Source organism: Pelophylax lessonae, assembly GCF_965119305.1.
Source record: "Pelophylax lessonae genome assembly, chromosome: 1".
Taxonomy (NCBI): Eukaryota; Metazoa; Chordata; class Amphibia; order Anura; family Ranidae; genus Pelophylax; species Pelophylax lessonae.
Window position 1 is genome coordinate 49,425,848 of NC_138768.1, and position 23,087 is coordinate 49,448,934.

General features: G+C 45.2%; 1 protein-coding gene and 1 long non-coding RNA gene across 2 annotated transcripts in view; one reads left to right on the forward strand and one right to left on the reverse strand.

Moving 5' to 3' along the window:
• The window catches only part of FDX2 (ferredoxin 2), a 43,685-nt gene extending 27,580 nt beyond the window's left edge, over window positions 1-16,105 (forward strand). The window contains exons 3-5 of the mRNA XM_082254717.1: window positions 3,222-3,328; window positions 10,231-10,318; window positions 15,677-16,105. Of these exons, the coding sequence (XP_082110843.1) occupies window positions 3,222-3,328; window positions 10,231-10,318; window positions 15,677-15,833 (352 nt within the window). The 3' untranslated portion in view covers window positions 15,834-16,105. The remainder of the gene's footprint in view (window positions 1-3,221; window positions 3,329-10,230; window positions 10,319-15,676) is intronic.
• LOC309553501 overlaps window positions 1-23,087 on the reverse strand; it is a 1,012,307-nt gene that overhangs the window by 782,801 nt on the left and 206,419 nt on the right. The window lies entirely within an intron of this gene.

Genomic DNA, 23,087 nt, shown 5'->3' on the forward strand with positions numbered 1-23,087 from the left:
CTTGAATGACCCTCACGCTCGTCTGACCTAAATCCAATAGAACACCTCTGGCACATTATGTTTCGGTCTATCGGACGTCCCCAGGTTGCACCTCAGTCTGTTCAGGAGCTCAGTGATGCCCTGGTCCAGATCTGGGAGGAAATACCCCTGTACACCATTCGTCGTCTCATTAGTAGCATGCCCCAACATTGTGAGGCATGCATACAAGCATGTGGGGGGCCATACAAACTACTGAGTACCATTTTGAGTTGCTGCAAAAATTTCAGCAAAATGGACTAGCCTAGTGCACCGTTTTTTCACTTTGATTTTTAGGGTGTCTTTGAATTTCGCCCTCTGTTGGTTGATAAATTTTAATTTTCATCAAACTATGTGGCATTCTTTTGTTCCTAACACATTGCCCAGTCCATATCAGTATAGATATCCAGCATGATATTTTTCCCGAATGAGATCTGATGTGTTTTCAAAAGTGTTCCTTTAATTTTTGTGAGCAGTGTATAACTGAGAATAACCTCCAGAACTTTTCTATTATAGTAGTAAAGTTGAACTGCAGCCTTGCCCTCAGTCTTACTTACATTCCCCTTTACATGCTCCTGTCCTGTATTCTGATTTCACTGCACACTGTGAGCTTCTCACAGTGTGCACTAGACACTGCAGCATGTCATATAGAGCCTCTCTCCCTTTCTGTCTAGAGGACATCCAATATTATGTAGACCAGTGGTCAGCAACCTTTCAGACCTCTCACAGACCACCAAATTCACAATTTTGAATCCTGTGGACCACTAACCTGAATTTCACATGCCTTATGCACACAATGCTCCAACTCTCTGCCCCTGGCCCCCTGGAACACACTGCTGCCTTATACACACAATGCTGCCTTCTACACAATGCTTTGGCTCTCTGCCCCCCTCTCTCTCACCCTCCCCAGACTCATTGATCATTGGATCTCGCCTCCTTATTCAGCCATGTGCTCATGCTCGTTGCTCCCCACACAGTCTGTAATCACCACTGCCATTGGAAGTCCCTTCCTTCTTCACCTTCCCGCTCTCTGCACTACTCCCAGCGCCTCCCTCTGACTTCACAGGAGCTGGAAGTACAGTGGAGGCATCAGGTGTCAATGTGCCCTAACACTATTGACTGTCAGCGTGCATTGAGAACATCACTGGAAACAACATTGGGCGGTATGCATCTGTCACAATGTTGATTTTGTGACCCAACCCCTGGAGACCAACATTTTCTTGTGGACCATCAGTTGTCCATGGACCACTAGTTGGCGACCGCTGATTTAGACCCTTTCCTCCCTAGCCTTACAATCACTGACCCAACCCTTTCATTTACGGGGTTTCAATTCTTTGAATCATGGAGGCTCAACATGAGGAAGCTATGTGTAGCACCTTCGCATCCCCTCCTAATACCCATGATCTGCCTGCATTGTATCGTAATGGAAAGCGACCTAGAAGGGATGATGCCACTGTGTCTAAAATTAAGTGTTTAACAGAAACAGGTTTTTAAATGATTTAATTAGCATGTTAACGAGGAAAGAAGAAGGAACCAGTGAAGAGAAAACATGAGCAGATGAAACTTTTTTTGTGTTGTTCACTCTTGAATCTGTTGAGCAATATGAAATTCAATACACACCAGGCACCCATTTGCTGCTATTATGAGCAGCCCACCTGACTCTGCGGCCAACAATCTTCCCCCTCCCAAGTAGTTACTCCCTGGCGATAACATATGATGCCAATAAGGTAGGTCCATTTTTAAGGGTTTAAGGTTATTTAAGTAATGTTAAAGGAGAAGTATGGCCAAAGCTTTTTTGGCCGTACTTCTCCTATAGATCACAGGAGTGCAGTTTCTTATGCACTCTTGTGGCCCGTTTTCAGCCGGGAGCGGTCTAAAGTCTGCTGTTGGTTGGCGTAATTTAGCTGATCCAGGTGCTGGATTGACCGAGACTTTACAGTCAAGTTCCACCCAGGAGCCTGGGCACTGCCACCCAGCTCAGCCTTCCAGTGAGCCCCTGGGAGACTGAGCCAGCCGCCCTTGTCCCCTCCACAGCTCAGTGCTCCAATGAGAGCTGGAGGGGCAGAGCAGAGAGCCAATGACTGATGGTCACCATTCCTCAGAGCGTAGGGGAGAACTGAGCAATCAGTGGTGTTTGACGGCTCAGCTCTCAGTGTAGAGGTGGCAGGGAACAGATGCAGCATCAGACCAATGCTGCATCTACCTAGGGGAGTATAATTTTGTATTGGAAATCTGAACTTTTCTTTTAAACTGACGGTAAAGCCAAAATCTGGGCGTTTTTTTTAAAGGGTCTTAAGGAGCTTGTTTTTTAAAAAAAAAAAAAAACACTCTGGCTGCAATAATTACCTACTTCTATAGTTGCAACAATAATTCCTTTTCCTCACTAGATGTCCTCAGTCTTCATTAGAAGTAAGTAGATCAGGAATCGGGAGTTCTGACCTAACCATAACTGTCTAATCTGCATGCGTGTCCACAACAGTGACAACTCAGGCAACTTTTTTTAGAGGGAAGTCAGCAGTGGCAGTCTTTGCATATTCTCAAGACAAGTTTCCTTTAAATGTTAGAGGTCACGTTAGAAGTTTGGGGTTTTTTTTTTTTTTTTGGGGGGGGGAATCATACTTGGCTAGGTGGATGCAGCATCAGTCCGATGCTGCATCTGTCCCCTGTCGGCTCTAAGACTAAGACCTGCGCGATCAAATACCGTTGTTCGCTCAGATCTCAGTGGTCCATGAGTAGAGAACTGGTGACTGTAAGTCACCACTGTCTGCTCTGCTGAGAGGCTGAGCCAGGTGCCAGTTCATGTTCCTAGGTGGATCCTGTCCATATGGTCACGATCTTTCCCCAGCCTGGACCGACTCTGTGACCGGTGAGCTCTTCAGCCCGCTGTCAGCCTAAAATGGGTCACAGAACGAACTTCTCTCCTGTGATCCACAGGAATTCCACAGCCAAATGAGCTTTGACTGTACTTCTCCTTTTAAGTTTTACACTCCAGCTGCATTCATATTTTTCTTCCCTCGCCCACCTACAAAAGTGAATCCTATCCTTTTTTAACAATCAGGAGGGGATTAGACAAGCTATGGTTAAAGTAGAATTTATTGGTCATAGCAGACAAATGCAAAGGAATAATACAAAGCATGGGGCTAGGCAGACATTAATTGGCTAATTTGTACGAATGGATTGTAAACGCATGTCAACTCTCTCCGCAGGGTGGACGTTGTATTTATAGATAGGGCCGGCAAGCGCATTCCTGTTAAAGGGAAGATCGGAGAGAGTGTTCTGTACCTTGCTCATAGGTACGGCATTGACTTGGAAGGTAAGTGATTACTAAATGTACAAAAAATTGGAGGGGTTTAACCTCCCTGGCCGTCTGATTATGTCCGGATTTCTGGGCTAAAAGCGGTACATTGTTTTGCATGGAAATCTGTTATTTTACATTTTTAAAACTCGCCTTCCCCTGTAATCCTCCTCCGTCCTCCCCAGCTGTCCTCCTGTCCGATGCCAGATCCTGTCTTCCGGTTCCCTTCCCTGCGAGCGTTACGACGCAGGGGGTTGAACCGGCGGCAATTTCAAAAATGTAAATACATTAAATGAGATGATACAAAGCTATGATCCTAACGGATTACACTGTATCATGCCATTTCACCACAGGATTTCACCTGGGGACTTTTCCAGTGCCCTGCCTGTGCTTTTCCAGTGCTTTGTGCGTGGAAAATTTTGAACTACCACAGAGTGGGGAGAGAAAGTGAGGACGCCGGTTGAGGACAACAGGGGGATTGCAGGGAAGGTGAGCAACATTACGGGGTAAACCCGAGTGTGGCTCGGGGTTACCGCTATTGGTACTGAAAATTAACATCGAGCCACACTCAGGAATATCGCCAGGGAGGTTAAAGAGACCGTCTCATAAGTAAAATTTTTTAAAAAAGCATGTACCTGTAAACAAAAGAACAGAACATGTTCCCGCTCCTGCTGCCTGTGCTGCTCTGTTGCTAAGAACTGTTCCCCTGATGTTCACTGGCAAACCCCTTCAGCTTTTACCTACGTTTCCCACCAACTTCCACATCAACTGCAGGACACAGATGAGACATGAAGTTCAGCAAGAAATGTTTTGACTCCAGAGCTGACTTTTTCTTTCTTGCTTGGGATGCTGTTTCATGCAGACTATCCCGCTCAGCGACCCAGCTGCGCTCACTTTCCGTGTTGAATGATGCTTCACTTCCCTTGAGCCCAGTGTATCAAGGCTCCACCCTTAAAGTATAAGTCCAGGCAAAACCTAACTAACGCTAAAGCTGCTCTGTGCCACATTCTAACCCTAATCTATCTAATCCTGTAAAGAGGAAAAAAAAAATCGCTGTGCTCACCTATTCTGCAGCCGATCAGGTCCTGTGCCAGCATCAGCGGTCAGTGGCGGCTTCAGTATGGAGGCGGGTGCAGGAGAGGCATCCGACAACGGAAGCCCCATAGTAACTCTGTGGGTGACGTCACTTCCCAGGCATTTCACAGCGGTTGTCGGTCCTCTCCTGCACACAGCTTCCGCTGCTGGAGACCAGACCAGATCGGCTGCAGAATAGGTGAGCACAGCAATTTATTTTATTTTTTTGCTTTATAGGGTTAGATAATGTGGCACAGAGCAGGTTTAGCATTAGTTAGGTTTTGCCTGGACTTATCCTTTAACCATGCACTAACAGGACCAGACTAAAAACACATGAAAAAGGCTGACTATATTATTTTTGCTGGGGTGCTTCAATGGGGGTAATAGAAACACTGACTATTGCTGTCCTTGTCCCCATGAGGGGGATTTTTCCTTACTTCCTGTACAGGCGATGGCTGTCATACAAAACCGGAGGAGAAGGGAATCTCTGTAGGAATACAGACCGCACTGAAAGCTAGCTTCCAGACAGATATAAAAGATGCACATGAATACAGCTCTGTAATTATTATGTGATTTTTTTTTTTTTTTTTTTAAACAGTGTAGGTACCAGAGCTTGGCTTGGTTTTAGCCTCTTGTAATTAGCAGAGCTCAAACTTGGAGAGAAAGAAGCAGCACAAGAAGCCAGTCAGTTGTACTGCAGTTGTAATAGTTATTTAGTGCTATTAGGGGACATTCTAGTTGGAGAAAGCAGAGTGACAGAGAGATGAGCTAAATCTCAGAAGTGGTCAGAAATACAAATCCTATTGCAGGTGAAACTGTTCCCATTTATGCATACCTGGGAATGAGAGATGGGACTGAGGAACACCTATTAGCAAAAGTATGTAGGCATAGGACACACACCCCCCTTAACCTCTTTGCGCCGGCGGTACTTAATTATGCAGCCTCTCAACATGTGGACCTTGACGCCGAACATATTTGCGCACCAAAATGTGTGAACAAACGTGTGCCGAGAGCGCCCGCCCTGCGCACTCCCGGCACAGTTACCGGCACCTAACAGAAAGCTCCTGATCGTCACTTGTGATCAGGAGCTTTCCGATCATGTGACAACTATTCGTGGCAGTCACGTGATCATAAACTCCGCCCCCCCTCCCTGCATTAGAAATCCCTTAAAGGGCCACGAGGCGCCGGCGTTGAGGAGAATTGTACAAAGAAAATGTTTGGTTAAACCCGCAAGTGCTTTTTTACCACCACTGTTCCTTTATATTGGCTTTTGGAATTTACAAATGCAGCAGTCTAGAAATTGGATGAAATGTTTTGCATTGTAAAACACTTTTAGATAAGAAGTGAATTGTATATACAACTACAGTGGGTATACTATACCCTTTAAAAATAATCACATTTTGTTGCTTTGCAGCCTAAAATGAAGACCCCCAGTTTTTGATGTATCCAGCTGTATTTACTCATACTTATACCATCCAAGTAAAAGATTTAACATCAAAATGTCAGAAACAAAAACATTTAAAAAACCGAATCACTGAGTTAGAAGAAGGATCACCCCCCCCCCCCCTCCTAAAAATGACTTGTAAGCTCAATCAGATGTAGCTAATCATCATCTCAATGACACCCAAAGCCATTTGACTGTCAACTTTGCTCAGCTGTTGTCATTTTGATTAGCTCAGCATGAAAAGAGCTTTCCTGAAGCATTTTAGTCCCTGGTAGTGCAACTAAAGCAAGCCATCAACTATGGGTGGCAAGGCACTGTCACGGGGATCTCTCTGATAAAATTGTGGACAGGCAAAAGTCAGGAGATGGATACAAAAATATTTCAAAGGCTTTATTAATGCCCAGAAGAACAGAAAAGTATAATATTAAGAAGTGGAAGGTATTTGGTACAACACAGACCCTCCCTGGATCAGGACATCACTCCAAACTAGATGAAAGCGCCAGGAGGAAACTGGTCAGAGAGGCTACCAAGAGGCCTACACAACTCTGAAGCAGTTTCAGGAATTTATGACAAAGCGTGGTCATTGTCAGCCGGGGAGCCAGTGCGTGTGACAGGCAGCTCCGATGGCCGCCGGCCACTCGCGATCTCCCCCCGCTGACAGAGAAGGACCGACGGCTGATGTAAACCAGCTGTCTGTCATTTTCCCTGAAGTGATCACAGAGGCTATGTGATCCTGCTATATAGGATCACATGTCTCTGTGACGATCTCACAAGCCCAAACCCCCCCACAGTTAGAATCCCTCCCCTAGGCTTACCTTTAACCCCTTGATAGTATTAACCCCTTCTCTGCCAATGGCATTATTACAGTAACATATTTTTAGCACTGATTACTGTAGTAATGTCACTGGTACCCCCAAAAGTGTCAAAAATGTCAGTTAGGGGGTCCGATCTTTCCACCCCAATGTAGCAGTCCCACAAAAAAAATCGCAGATCGCCGCCATTACTAGTAAAAAGAACAAAAAAAAAAAAACAATGACAAATCTTTCCCATAGTTAGTAGACGCAATAACTTTTGCGCAAACCAATCGAAATACGCTTATTTTATTTGGGTACAGCGTTGCATGACCGCGCAATTGTCCGTTAAAGTAACGCACTGCTGAATCGCAAAATAGGGCCTTGTCATTAAGCAGCAAAATCTTCCAGTCCTTAAGTGGTTAAAACAAAAGGTGGTTCAACAAAATACTGACATAAGTGGGTTGATCCCTTTTCCAACTCAGTGATTCTGTTTTTGAATGTTTTTTTTTTTTTCTGACATGTTGGGTTGAGTTAATACAGCTGAAAAAAAACGAAAACTGTGTCTGCCTTCATTTCAGGTTGCAAAGGAACAAATTTTAATTATTTTATGGGGGGGGGGGGGTGGGGGTTGGCGGGGGATTATTTTCTATACCCACTCTATATGGATCAGACCAAAATGAGGGACTTTGTTCCGAATGTGGACAGTCTCTTGAAATAGAGACAGTTGGGAGCTATGATTTATTGCAGGTGTTTGCCTGGAGTTCATCTCTCTTCCAGGCAACACAAACTGTTGGTAAGACCTGACAGAAGCTCTAAGCCCCTCTCCATGCAAGATACTGGAGGAATATAGCCAAATTCAACCCTCTTAATGTAATACTGTGATGTAGTCTGGCTCCATGTAATAAAAATGTCTCTTGTTTTACTTTATCAGCTTGATACTGCAGCAAAAACAAATCTGTGCTGCCAACACGTATAAGGCTCCATGTACACGGGACGTTGTTAGGTCCCTTTGAATGCTGGAATTTTTAGGACGTTTTAAACGTCCGTTAGGTCGCATTTGCACCCACGTTTAGCAGGCGTTTGCGAGCGTTTGCGTTTAGAACCGTTCCTAGAGGTCAAAAAAATAATTACCCTTTAAAGTAAAAAAACGCGAGCGCTAAACGCGGGTCATCGCGTTCGGTCACGTTTTTGCGTTTGAAACGCCGGGAAACACACGTTCGAGCGCAAATAATTGCTTTCCAAAAAACTTCCCTGAACTCAACTGCCTGCAAATGACTGTAAACGACCCTGTGTACATGGACAGATAAGATAACATAGAGGTGGGTTCAGGGGCTTCTGAAAAAAAAGCCCAACTGCTCCTAAACCGCCGTTTACAACGTCCCGTGTACATGGACCCTAAGAGTTGAGCCTATAGTTCTCAGGCACAGGCAGCGGTTAAAGGCTCCCCTGCAGCCCGAAAGAGCCCCACACAGAACACTGCTCTAATCAACACTGTTGTCACTTCTTGAGCAAAGCTGCTGATTGGAGCCGTACTCAGGAGATTGTGTTGGGAGTGCAAATGGCAACTGCCCCAACCTATAACTGGCCTTAAGCAATGATCACATGGAAAGGCGACGCATGTCAAACAACAACAAAGAAAAATTCCCAGCTCAACTTACCAGCCAGCCTGCAAAGAACCGGATTATCCAGTCTAACTTTTCACCTTACCACTTAACGCAAACTGACGTAGACCTACGTCGGCTCACTTTAAGTGGTTGTACCAGGATGATGCCTCTAGCTAGAGGCATCATCCCGGTATCGTTGTTTAGAGCCGGCAGTCGGCTTTCTGGCTGTAACGACCGATGCGGCTCGGGAGCCACTTGATCATTACCCGGGCGAGCGGGAGGGGACGTCCCCCCCCTTCCGCGGCTCTGCCCGGGTCTCCCGTCCCACCAGCTGGATGGAGTCCCGATCTAAGCAGGAAGCGTCTTTGATCGGGTCTCCGATGACGTAACCCGGAGGCGGCGTCCATGACGTCAAATCCAGGTTACTCGGCTGCTAAAGGCCGTAGTTTCAAAAAGTGAATGTATTCAAAAATGCAGTTTTTGGCGTTTTTGAATACATGGAAGTGTAGTGGAGGGGGTCTGGGGTCTTTTAGACCCTCCATCTCTCCATAAAGGGTACCTGTCACTGCCTATTGCTGTCACAAGGGATGTTTACATTGCTTGTTACGGCAATAAACGTGATCAGATTTTTATTTTAAAACCTGTGTTAAAATTAAAAAAAAAATAAATAAATAGGAAAAAAAAAAATTAGCCATCACCGTCAGCTCGCGCACAAAAGAAAACGCATATGGTAGTCGCGCCGCAAATGAAATCGCTGTTCAAACCACACTTGTGAGGTATCGCTGCGATCGCCAGAGCGTGAGCAATAATTAAAAAAAAAAAGAGCTACACTCTAACTCTAAACTGGTAACCGTTAAAATTTTTTAAAGCTTCGCCCATGAAGATTTTTATTGACCGTAGTTTGTCGCCATTCTACGGGTGTGCGCAATTTTAAACCGTAACATGTTGGGTATCTATTTACTCGGCGTGACATCGTCTTTCACAATATACAAAAAAAAAATGGGCTAACTTTACTGTTTAGTTTTTTTTTTAAATGCAGTAAAATGTGATTTTTCGTAATTATTCCAAAAAAATGGCGTTTGAAACACCGCTGCGCAAATACCGCGTGACAAAAAATATGACCGCCATTTTATTCTCCAGAGGCTTTGCTTAAAAAATATATATAATGTTTGGGGGTTCTTAGTAATTTTCTAGCCAAAAAAATACTGATTTAAACTTGTAAACAAAAAGTTTCAAAAATAGGCCTGGGGCTTAAATGGTTAAAAACAAGATGTGAGATTTTTTTTTTTTTTTTTTTTTTCACTATAAACAAAAAAAGAGCGACAATTTTGAAAAAAAAAAAAAATATTTTTCACATTCTGCTATATGACATTTAAAAAAAAAAATTTAAAAATCAAAATTGTTAAAAAAAATCACAATAAGCGTATTTTGATTGGTGTGCACAAAAGTTATCGCGTCAACTAACTACAGGAAAGATTTATGTCATTTTTATTTGTTTTTTTTTTTTTTACTAGTAATGGCGGCAATCTGAAATTTTTTGTGAGACTCTGACATTGCAGTGGACAGATCGGACCCCTGACTGACCTTTTTGACACTTTTTGGGGTACCAGTGACATTACTACAGCAGTGCTAAAAATATGCGCTGTTACTGTAATAATGACACTGGCAGGGAATGGGTTATCATGGGTGATCAAGGGGTTAAATGTGAGCCTAGGGGAGTGATTCTAACTGTTGGGGGGGCGTGGTTTGTGAAATGATCATAGAGACCTGTGATCCTGCCCGCTGCATCGGCTTCCCCGCTGACGTTAGCGTGCCGGCGGTACGCGCTCGCACCCTAGCCTCCTGAGAGCAAGCAACGTACAGCTACGGTGATTTACCCAGGTGCGGCTGCCTGCCGCCGTATAACTGCAGTGGCCGTCGTAAGTGGGTAATATTATGCTTTCGTTTTTTATTGTCTTCCCATTACCACATGTCTTCCCATGTAATGCTTTTTTCTGCACACAGGGGCCTGTGAATCTTCCCTTGCCTGTTCCACGTGCCAGGTCTATGTCAGCCTTGAGTATCTTGATCAACTACCAGAGCCAGACGAGAGGTAATATAATTCAAACTGTTCTCATCAAATCAAACCAGCTGAATAAACCAGCAATTCTCAAACATTTACCACCAAGGCCAAACCGAATTCTTACGGATAGCGCCCAAGCACCATCTTGTGAAGGTTATCCTGGGGTCTCTCTGACCTTTATTATTCTTCTGATGTTCCATCATAATGTAGTTAATATATAGCAGTCAGAAGTTGAATACTTCAGCGCCTTCTAAGTGCAGCAGGAAACAAATTTAATATAACTCCAGCTCCCAATCCTCAGGCCTTAAGAAGGAGCGCATGCTCCGCAACTCGTCGCCCTTTCCGTCTGTGCCTCATGACCAGGAAGTGACGTCACAGCCTGTTGGAGCTGTTCCCTTGCGTTCCACGGACCAGGGAAACCTCAGACTCCCTCCCAGGAATCCCTTCCAACGTGGCAGCCAGCGAGGACACCGCCATCCAGGACCCCCAGGACTAAGATGCACAGACGTCCACATTTATTTTACAAGCTTTTTAACAAGCTTACCCTTGTGAGTAAGTTTCTTACACTTTTTTATATTAAATTTGTTTCCTGCTGCACTTAGAATGCGCTGTGCTTTTCTCTCCTTTTTATCTGCAGAGTTGCTTCTACCTCCTCCACCAGCAGCCGCTACAGTGCGCAGCATTCAGATGAACTATTTTAACTGTCCCCCCCCCCCCCCCCTTACCATCATACCCACCAGGTGTTGAAGTGACATTGTGAACTCTGTCTTTTTGCGCCCAATTATTTTGTTGTAGAAGTTGAATACTTACCCGTGCCGGTTGATAGCAAGTGAAAACTGCTGTCTCCAACAGTTATTGTCACAGCTGCTATTAATTCAGGGTGTGTTTCATAGCATGTCCCCCACTGGGAGCTGGGGTTCCTCATGCCAGCTGCTATGTCACTGCTGCCAATGGATAAAAACACTACGGTACCCATAGGTGTGAAAGGAAACTTTAATGTATAGCTAAAGGCAAAATATTTATCTCTATCGTCCGTCGACAGACGCAGCCTCATCTCCATGAGCTGAGTGGATTATGCTCCTCCCATCAGGAGTAGTCTAGGCATAAAAAAATTTGAATACACACGCCAAGGGGACTGTCCCTCTAGGCATAAACCCCCACTGCATGACTCAGCACATCAGTTTTTCTGCCTAGAGAAGGATTAGGACCTAGGTTTCCTACTGGGACCCTGGTCTCAGCTTTTTTATTCTTTTATTTTTCTTAACTCACTTTTCTAGCTAGTGTTCAGGGAAGATTTTTCCTGGTGATCTACAAGCAATGATGTTGGCTGGAGCTTCGTACTGGATAATCTAGATCCTTATGGCCCCCCCAGTCTGGCCTACGAGCGTGAGCAGGTTATAGTTCCGACCAAGGACTAGCCACGACGGTTTGGAGGGGGACGAGCCAGCGAGCGGATGCCTCGCCGGGACGCATCGACCTGGAATGTCCTGAGTCGCAGAGTACCCATCGGCTGGCAGCACTCCCACTTCTGGTGGGAGGCAGTCTGCCCGGAGCGGAGCCCACCTGGTCCATGGTATGGTGATTAAATGTGCCCCTGCTGGCCTTGGGGGGATGTGGGCCCTCCCCTGGGGATAATGGGATTTGTGCCTCTCAAGAGATCCCCCTGGTCTGCCCAGTTTTGTGTGTCCTTTGCTCTCCATGTCCCTGTGGGGACTGTGTGTCTGGAGTGCTCTGGCACTCTGGGGGGGGGGGGGGGGTAAAATGGTACCTTGGGCTTGCTGGTCCCTGTTGTTCCTGAGGCCTGCATGTGTCGGTCCCTAGCCGCATGGTAAGCCGTGGGCGCTGCCATCTTAAGTGTGGGTAATGTATTTTTTCCCCATAGACTTGTATGGGGCAGCCATTTTTCCCTGCAGCTTCCTATTACTTTGTATGGGCGTCCATCTTTGTATAGCCCTGGTGCTATAATCGGCAGTACTTCCCTATCGAGCGACATCACTTCCTGTGTGATCATTTCCTGCTGCAGTGCAGAGGTCATTTCCTGCTTTTCTCTCAAGTTGGGATGGATTCAGGAGGAAGAGTGTCTGAGGTGGTAACGTAATTGGAGGTCCCTGCGGGCATATCCCTACACCTTTTAATATCAGTTTGAGTTAAAGGAGGATACTGCGATCGTCTCTCTTAAAGTGACAGTACTCCATTTTTTGGGGATTTGCATAATGGAGTCCCAAGCTGGAAGATCACCCTCAGACTCGCGTTGTGTGACTCCCGGACAGTCCAGATCGCAGTCGCTGGGCTCAATTTCAGCTGCACTGGGAAGCCTGGCGACCACAGTTGATTTAGTCATGTAAAGGTTGATAGCCATAAACTACCGCTGCCCTCTACTTCTAGGGAGTTGACCTCTAATTCAGAGGCTGATGGGGTTGCCTCGGATGCCTCCCTACCTGAGGGGTCACTGTCCTCGCAGTCAGATGGTGAAGAGAACCTGTCTTCTTCAGCTGCTGCGCGGGAATGCGCTTTAGTGGAAGCCCTGATTATTTCAGTGAGGGATACTTTAAAATTGGCTAATGTGCCCACTTGGGCAGGGACGCGGTTGGCTTTTGTCCCCCAAAAAGTCCCAGAAATCTGGCAAGGGTCCCGACACCTTTCACGATATCGTGAATGACCAATGGCGGCGCGTTAAGCAAGTGTTAGTGGTGCCAAAACGCTTTAAACGCTGATATCCTCTTGCCTAAAAGGTTTCCAACTGTTGGACGGTGCCACCTAAAGTGGACCATCCTGTTTCCAGTTTGAACAAATCTACCTTTGTGCCTGTGGAGGATTCCTCAGTTTTTACGGATCGAGAGGTTAGGCGGATGGAATCCCTTTTCCACCATCTTCCCGTGCTGGCGGGTTCTATTTTGAAACCGGTTTCACAGACGGTTGACGGAATGGATTAGGGAGTTGCGGGAGTCTTTGTCTGTTCTTCAAAAGCCTCCTTTTGTGAATTTTGGGGAGATTTCTCTGCTTTCTTTGTCGCAGAAGGTTGCCTTTCTAGTGGCTGTCACTTCTGCTCGCAGAGTCTCTGAGTTGGCAGTGTTGTCCTGTCGTTCACCTTATTTGGTGGTACACAGGGATAAAGTGGTCCTCCGACCTAATCCGTCTTTTCTTCTGAAGGTGGTGTTGGAATTTTCACCTGAATGAAGACATTGTATTGCCTTCCTTATGTCCTAAGCCTAAACATCACCTGGCAGTTTTGTTTTGCCTTCCTTATGTCCTAAGCCTCAAACATCACCAAATACAGAGCTTTGCACTCTCTGTATGTGGTTCGGGCGATAAGGGTTTATCTACCCGTTACTGAGCCCTTCATAAAGTCGGACTCTCTTTGTCCTCCCGGACGGTACTCGCAAAGCTTTGGCCGCGTCCGCCACGACCATTTCGAGATAGATCAGGCAGACGATTGTTCAGGCTTATTCAATCAAGGGTCAGGTTCCTCCTTTCCCTGTGAAAGCGCATTCTACTAGAGCACTGAGTGCCTCTTGGCGTTTTGCCATCAGGCCACGGTTGTCGTCTGTACACACCTTTACCAACTTTTACAAGGTGGATTTGTTGGCATCTTCGGATGCCTCTTTTGGCCGCAAAGTTTTGCAGGCTGCTATTTCGTGAGAGAATGTTTTTATGCTATTCTCTTAGGGGTCTTTTACCTGGGTGAGCTCCTGTTTGGTTGAGCTACATGTTGCCCGGTTGGCTACGTTTAGCCTTTTGGAGTTGTCGTTACTGTCTGGTTGCATTTTTCTCACCCCTCATACCTACAATGCTTTGGGACGTCCCACTCAGCTCATGGAGATGAAGCTGCGTCTGTCGACGGATGGTAGAGAAAATACGATTTTTGTAAGATCTTACCGTAAAATCTTTTTCTCTGATGTCCGTCGACAGACGCATCCCCCGCCCCTCTGTTTGGGGTTGGTTCTTTGTTCTCACTGCTTTAACCACTTCTGGACCGGAAGGATTTGCCCCTTAATGACCAGGCCATATTTTGCAATTCGGCACTGCGTTACTTTAACTGACAATTGCGGGGTCGTGCGACGCTGTACCAAAATAAATTGATGTCCTTTTTTTCCCACAAATAGAGCTTTCTTTTGGTGGCATTTGATCACCTGTGCGATTTTTTTTTTTTTTTTTTTTTTTTTTTTTTTTTTTTTATTTATTTATTTTTTTCACTATAAACAAAGAGCGACAATTCTGAAAAAAAAATCCTTTTCACGTTTTGTTATATAACATTCCCAAAAAAAAAAAATAAACAATCAAAAATATGTAATAAGCGTATTTTGATTGGTTTGCGCAAATGTTATTGCGTCTGCTAACTACGGGAAAGATTTGTCATTTTTATTGTTGTTGTGTTTTTTTTTTGTTTTTTTTTTTTTGCGGTACTGCAACATTGCAGCGGACAGATCGGACCCCTGACTGACACATTTTTTACACTTTTTGGGGGGGGGGGACCAGTGACATTACTACAGTAATCAGTGCTAAAAAAAATATGCACTATTACTGTAATAATGACACTGGCAGGGAAGTGGTTAACAGTGTGTGTGATCAAGGGGTTAAATGTGAGCCTAGGGGAGTGATTCTAACTGTGGGGGGCTTGGCTTGTGAAATGACCATAGAGACCTGTGTTCCTATATAGATGGATCACATGGGCTCTATGATCATTCCAGGGAGAAGAACGGTCAGCTGTGTTTACAACACAGCGGGAAACGATCGCAGGTGGCAATCGGAGCCGCCTGTCCGATGCATCAGCTTCCCCGCTGACGAGCGGGAGCGCACCACTGGCGGCGCGCGCTCGCCCCCTAGCCTCCTGCGCGCGACCGACCTATAGCTACGTTGGTTTGCCCAGGAGCTGCTGCCTGCCACAGTATAACTGTGGCAGACAGCAGCTCCTGGGCAAACCAACGTAGCTATAGTATAACTGCGGCAGGTGGTCGTAAAGTGGTTAAACTAAACTGATGTGCTGAGTCATGCAGTGGGGTTTTTTTTACCGAGAGGGCCAGCCCCCTGGGCGTGTGTATTCAAATTTTTGTGTGCCTAGACTACTCCTGATGAGAGGAGCATAAACCCACTCAGCTCATAAAGATGAGGCTGCGTCTGTCGACGGACATCAGAGAAAAAGATTTTACGGTAAGATCTTATAAAAATCTTATTTTTTATTTTTTTTTTCCCCACAAATAGAGCTTTCTTTTGGTGGCCATTTTCTTATGCCATTGTTTTTTTGTTTTTTTTAAAGGCTGTGGTTTACTACCGCTTTAAAACGATGCCTCAGAAACCGCACATCCTGGAGCTCTACTTTGATTGAATTATTTGTCTAGGATAACAGGGGCATCTATAATTCTCACTTTTTTTTCTTCTTCTCTGTTATAGGGAAGACGATATGCTGGACATGGCCCCATTATTACAGGAGAACTCCAGACTTGGATGTCAAATTTTTCTCACTGAAGAACTGAATGGAGCTGAGTTTACACTCCCCAAAATAACCAGAAACTTTTATGTGGATGGACACGTTCCCAAACCGCACTGAGGACAGCCCTGGGGAGTCATAATGGTTCACTCATGATGATACGCACAAGAGAGAAGATGTTACTTAATGGGGAAGGACTGTTGAAATAGTCCTTCCTGCAGCACAAAGCAAACTGGTAAACCAAAGACTGCTTATAATGGGTTCTGCTGTTAGAATAACTGCAACTTACAGGGATGCTTCACTTAAAATAGATTTTTTTTTTTTTGGTGTTTTCTTCAGAGTCAAACCCCCCTGATAGCTTATTTAATCTCTCAGGCATTCTGTTGGTAAGATCTCTGCACTGAGTTCCCTGTCCACTGACTATGCTCATTATGAGGGTGTCCCAGGATCTCTGCAATTAATTTTGGGTCTTTATACCTGCTGTGCCCTTTATAATGGGTTCCCACCATTGCTGAACTGAGGTCCTTGGTTTACACACCAGCTGTGCCCATTATGAGGGGTTTTCCACAATACCTGCAACTCTGTTCCCAGGGCTACAAACCCATTGTGCCCATTATGAGGGTATCCCACCATGCCTGCACTGGTCTGGGATCTCACTATGCCCATAATTCCCTCCCACCAACTCTCCCAGATTATATGGCATGTTATGGAAGATGTAACAGGAGAAAATGAAACCATAAAAAGTGGGCGAGAATGCCCAAAAACTCCCAGGTAGACCTGATAAGAGTTGGGAGTTTTGGCAGGGAGATCTCACTGTTGGAACATCCAGGACACACAAGAAACCGCAGGCTGACTCATTCCACCCTGTTACCTCTGGGAGCAAAAAATTTATTGTGCAGGAATTTAAAAAAAAGCATAACTTTTTAAATTGTAAAATTTTACAGTATTTTGGAGAGGTGATGTTATATAATCAAACGTAACTCTTCCTCCCATGTTATAAAAGTAAACTTGTCATAATTAAAACATGAAGGTTGCTTAGAGGTTCCTACACATGATGACCGCATCTTTTATTGCTGCCTAAGTTCCAAGAGGGCGCTTGTTCACAATACCCATTGGCCACTTTTCCTGAGACCTTTAATGCAACGTGTTAGTGTGGCCACAGGCAGGAAGATCTTCCGGCAAGGACAATAGGCTATGAAATATTTGCCCATCCTCCTATCAGCACTTTACCGGCCAGTGCTGAAATGTTCTTTCTTTTTTTTTTTCCATTCCAAACAAATGGTTGGTGGACAAATACAGAGATTTTCCAAAACTCCAAACCAGCTTAACAAGCATCACAACTGTTATAATGGGACTGGAATAGTGTGGTGGACAATCTGACACTAGCTGACACTGGGGGGAACTGACTAACTGCTACTGACATCACCAGTGACATTAATACAATGGCTTGTCTGCAACTTCTCCAATCACAAACCTGGAACCAGTAGGTAGATGAGGAAAGCCAAGTTATTACTTGCATACCCGTTCCAGGCCAGTTACTTAGAAACTATTGAAGTAACTCCTGCCAGGCAATGAGCAATTTCAGGACGGCAATGGCTTCCGTACAAAACCTGTTAGAAGGGTAATTCAGATGAAACAATTGATCACAAAATATTCAGTTTTTACCTTCAGTGAAATCTGAAAGTTGGAATTATGTAGAATCAAAGATAGAGACAGCTGAACTTTACCTGCAAAAGGTGACCTTGGGCCATCGCATCCTACCTCGTGGCTCCCGCTTGGTCCCTTAACCCAGTGTTTCTCAAACTTTTTTCAGCCAAGGCATCCTTGAAAAATTATGAACAGTCTTGAGGCACCCAATTCTAAAATGTAAAAGCTATTGTAATAGTTTTACATAAGGCAGCAACATCCACAAGTCCAAGTAGGACACCCAACGTTCAAGGTGATTTTTTGTTACAAAGCAAATGCGCTTTTGCAAACTGGTTCTGACTAGTATTCCAATGTTTCTCCTCTCCCTCTGTTTTTCTCCATCGCTCAGCTAATGTGACTCTAACGCTGATGGGGAGGGTCAAACAAGGATGCTATGCAGACGACTGACATTATTTTTTATCAACTGATGATGTCATTGGTTGTTAGGACGCCGGCAGCTAGAAGGTTGTAATGGTGCACAATCAACGCCTGTGACTTAGTTTAACTAAAAAGGCAGCCTTTATCCACAAACCAGCTTGTATACAATTTTTAGGCATTTTGCCAAGGCACCCCTGAATAAACCTCAAGGCACACCAGGGTGCCTGGGCACCCTGTTGAAAAAGGCTGCCTTAACCCACTGCTTTTGGCCATATACATCTATATAGCAGCACAGCGGTGGACTTTAACATTGTGCTGCCAGTTGTATGCCTGAAGGCGGCATCGTTGCTGGGAGCCCAATCCCATTCATGCAGCACCGTGACCGCGTTGTCACTCACATCTTCACTGTTTAATATTGGGAGCTGGTAGGACAGGCTCCCTATCATGTAATCCCTTTGATAGCCAATTTCATTAACCATATGATCAGGAGCCAACCTACTGATCTGTCATAAACAGCCCCTTAAAGGGTAACTCCACTTTCGTGGGGGAACAGAAATAGTAAATAAAGAAAAAATAGCATATAAAATTGCGACACAAGTCATATTGTAATTGAATGTCATTAAAAATTACTTTAACTTTTCAATCTGCAGCCGCTGTAATTTTATGAAAATACAAAGCAATATGGCTACCTGGAGTTGTTCTGTACACAGAATTTACAGAGCACCCCAAAGAAACATCATTTCCCCAGTCATCTTCCAGGGCAGCCTAATGAGAGAAAGGCTCCTCCCACCTAGCACAGGAAACACAATCCACATTATTTTAAAAACCGGTATGAGACCTAGTCCCTCAGTATTTTGTGTTTCCTCAGCCAGACAGGATCACTGCAAGATTGCTGATATTTTTTTCACTGTCAGGCCTCCGTTCTAGATGGCAGGAGCGTCCTGACCCTGGCCTCTCCTTGAACTGGGGCAGTGTCCCTGGGAATGGTTAGCTGGGGAACTAAGGGCCCCCCTGTACCTTGGGTATGGGGGGGGGATTGAGGGATCCCCTTCCTCCTGTTTTGTGTAGTCTATTGGGGGGAGCCAGGGTGGAGGCTTGCTTGGTCCCTGGAGGGTTACAGAGCTTACAGTTCTGTTGCCGCAGCGTGGTGCTCCTTCTCCTCTCGGTCTCTGGCACCTTGGTTACGGCAGCATGAACGTGCAATGGAGCTGGGAACGCTGTAGCCTCGTCATTTCTGGTCAGGCGGAAGTATCGCGGTGGTCCTTTTCGTTAAGGGAGCGCTGGTGTACAAACGAAAACCTGGCTGCTGAGATGCAGGGCAAGCACTGCAGCTCAGGATCGGCTCCCCAATCCACAGGGGCCGGTCTGGATCCTGCAGGTATGGACGGACAAGGGTGGTGCTGGTCAGGTGTTCTGCGTACCAAAGGATGCTGCAAACCCAGGAATCCCTGCATGGCAATTTCCTGCTTGTGTGATTGGCCCACCGATTTTCTCAGAAGTCTGTCTAAGATACAAGTCGGGCATCCCCTGCAACAAAAATGTCATTTTTGGTGAGATACTCCCAGTAGGAACACGTCTAAAGGGATGCAGGCCCAGCAGACTTCCTCATTAGTGCTCTGCAGCTGCACAGCTGAATGATAATTATGAAACCACTCCCATTAGATCCACTCAGCACAGAGGAACAAACAGATTTCTTCAGAATAACAAAAGGTAGGAATCTGCAACAAAGGTTGTTATAATCCTTCAATGTATACAGGTATGCGTTTTTTTTTTTTTTTGTTTTTTTTCCTCAACAAAAGTGGAGTTTCGCTTTCAAGGACCAGTAGTGGGTGGTTTATTGCAATGGAAGTCTATGTTGACTAGTGGAGAGGGGGTGGGGCCAAGCAGATCAGGATCTACATGTGGTCACTGAAGGTAACCTCGGGATCTGTATTTTTTCATATGCTCCAGTTCAGTATTCTAAATTTGTGACAGACTGCCGGTCCTGCCAAGCTGTAAAGTTCTAATTTCTTCTACAAATTACAGCATTGTTAAATGGGCATTAATATCACTGGCCATCTGATGTCATCATTTCAGTCTTGGTGGAGCGAGCAAGATTGAGGCTGGGTTCACACTGGTGCGAATTGGATGTTTCCCTGCATCCAGTTCACATGGCAGGAGACTGACCAGTTTTCAATGGAGCCGGTTCACAGCACTGGAACAGCTGCAGAAAATTTGTGCATCTTCTGGTCCATTTCAGGCCTGAATTCAGCCAAAACTTCAGACCAAATTCGGACCTGAAACAGTGATCAGGACGCACCGGACCTCCTGCTGCGAGCTACTCCGAAATTTAGTGTGAACCCAGCCTAAAGCCCCAAACACAGGATCAGATTATCGAACGATCTCTCGTCCGTTTTTTGTGGCATGCTAGTGTGATGTGGAAAGTGAAGAGGTTATTTTCATACGAATTTTCCCGTACGACAGAATTCTACTTCAGAAGTGATGTCATGCGTTGGATTGCTTTGTATGCGTTCTTTCATCTCTGAGCATGCCTAGTCTTGCTGTTAAGATTTTTTTCGGATGCAAACTATACTAATTAAACGAAAATCAGACATTGTGTTGACGTATGATAAAAATTTTATAGCCTGCACATCCAGTGTTTGTCGTCTGAAAATTCGTAATCGGCTGTCGAAAGCACCATACTAACAAACCGAAAATCGGCAGATCGCTCGTTGGACGAAATTTACCATTCCGATTTTCGTATTGTGTGTACGGGCCTTAAGACTTTATGCAGAGTTGCAGACCATTTTCCTTTATCCCCAGCATTAGCTAAAGGAGTAACTGTGATAAGCAAGGGAGGGGGGAGACTGGAAGTCTTGGCCTTGTATCACTCCTGGATTAGCTGCTGCGATTGGTACCCAGCTACAAAAGGTGTGCATTTCAGAGTTCATCTGCCTCCAACCCCTCAGGCACCCACTTACATGGCTTGGAGTGGTGAAATTCCCTTATAATATAATTTTCACTAGAAGTGTGCAGAATATCACTTTACCAATCAGTAGCAATGTACGTTTTTCTGTTTTGAAATTGATGACTGATCCAAAGACCATATTACTAATATTTCATCCTTGTATTTACTGAGCTTTGTCTACTTCACCAAATCTGAATCTATTATTTCATGCAGGTTCATAGTTGACGCACATCAAAGCTCCAGGAGGCTTTTTTTATGAAGCAAAGAAACATGCCAAAGGAGCTGTTACCTTCAGCAGCCAATCAGAAATCACCTTGCACTTTTCTGACACAAATGTTAAAATCTGATTGGCTGGTGTGTTTTTTCTTTATACTCATTCCTCTTTGCAATGTGTTACCCAGTAAGCCTGCAGGTTCCTTACGAGAGCAAAAAGCCTGTGTATTATTATTTGTGTGTGTGTTTGCGGATGACCTATCGTTTTTAAAAAAGATGCCTTAATTATTTTTATTTTTTTTGTTAAAGAGAGTTCTGTATATTGGGCTGTAGTTGGCTGCTTCATGGATTATGTTGTACGTTAGAACATTCCTTTTACAAATAAAGTTATATGTTGTATGTTGTATGGTGTATTAATTTTTCTCTCAACAAACAACAAAGTGATGAATTCGGGGTCTAGTCAGTTCTTTATAAAACACAGCAGCTGTCTAAAGTGTATGCCCGGGTATTACCCAAATTTACTCTCAAACCTCCCTCCCTCCCTCCCTTCCTCTCTCCCTCCCTCCCTTCCTCTCTCCCTCCCTTCCTCTCTCTAGAGCCTGTCCCAACATTCCTTCTTTTTTTTTCTTTTACTTTGTTCCTCTAGAGAAGAAACAGCTTATGTAAATGGAGAGAGGCGGGACTCGTGCAAGGATTCTTGACACCTTAGGGGAAATCTAATTTTGCCTCCCCCCCCTTTGGCCCCACCCCTGACTCCACCCCATATATTTGGTATCACTCTGCCTGTGTCAGGAGCTGACGCTATACAGGAAGCATCGACTCTGCTTCTTCTAGTGCCGGCCTGTGTGTTATCCAGTTACTGTCAGGATCGCTATGTACAGGGTGCAAGCCTCAAGAGTTCTCTATGTACAGGTTGCAAAGATAAATACTGCCTGCTTTACAGGCCAGAAGAGAGGACAGAGGGGCTGCTGCCAAAGTGCAGCTACAACTCACAGAGGGTATCCCGCCCGACAGACGGTAGTGGGGCCGGGCTGTCAAAGGGGTGACACCAGAGCTTTTGTTTTCAGCCGGTGACCACCTCCGGTGACTAGCCCCTTATGTGCTGCTTTCACACAGAACAGATGACAGCGCCGCTCTCCCGGCAGTGTGCACAGTTCGCCCTACCCAGCAGTATCGTTATGAGAGAGGGAGGGGTGGGGGATGTGCACAGCAGCTCTACTATCCCTAGGTAGGCCAGCAGCCATGGCCGCGCCCTAGCGGGCAGCCTAGTTTGCCTACTGGTAGCGTCCGCCCTGGAGAGAGGTAGGGTTAGCTGTAGTCCAGCAGGCAGGGCTGTCTGGGATATCATAGCAAAAATGGCTCCGTGTTGTCACCCAAACAGGTTGGAGCATGCTGGATTTCTGGCCAGTCAGCCAGGGTTTCACCGTATTGTAGAAATGTACCAAATAATAATTTTTTCTTTAATCGTTTTTAGATATAAACTTTTAACTATCATGGTGGAGATAAAAAAAAATCTTAAAGCGGAAGTAAAGTCTTTATAATTTTTTATTTATTTATTTTAGGCCCTCCCAGGTGGGTTATGCCATAATTTACTAGTATGCACAGTATATTAGTACATTATGGCAGACTTTCCTGTCATATGGTGTTCTCCAGCGCAGCCCTAGGACCAAGCCTGCAGCCCCCTGTCGCTTCAATCTTCGCCGGGTCTTCCTTCCTTCCAGGTCCTGTGTCTTCAGCCACTTGATAGGCCAGACCGCGATGACGCCACTCCTGCACATGCGCACAGAGGTCACATTACCACGGCACAGATTGGGGCCATAAATGTTTGCTGAGCTGCGCATGCACAGCTCCATGAACATGACAGCTGGCAGGCAGAAGAGAACCAATAGGATCTCTTCTGTCATAAATACCCTGCGCCTGTCAGCCATTTGATTACACATCAACTTTACTTACACTTTAACACCTGAATACAGTTTTGTAACTTTTGCATGTGTTAGTAAAACTATATATGTTCACACTATGAACCGCATGTGAATCGCACAGGAACCGCATGCCATTCATGTTCAACAGAGAAAATATATACCTGTGCATAAATCCCAATAGCTTGTACATGTATTGAAACTATCAGGTGCTAAAGGGGTGTGACGCCC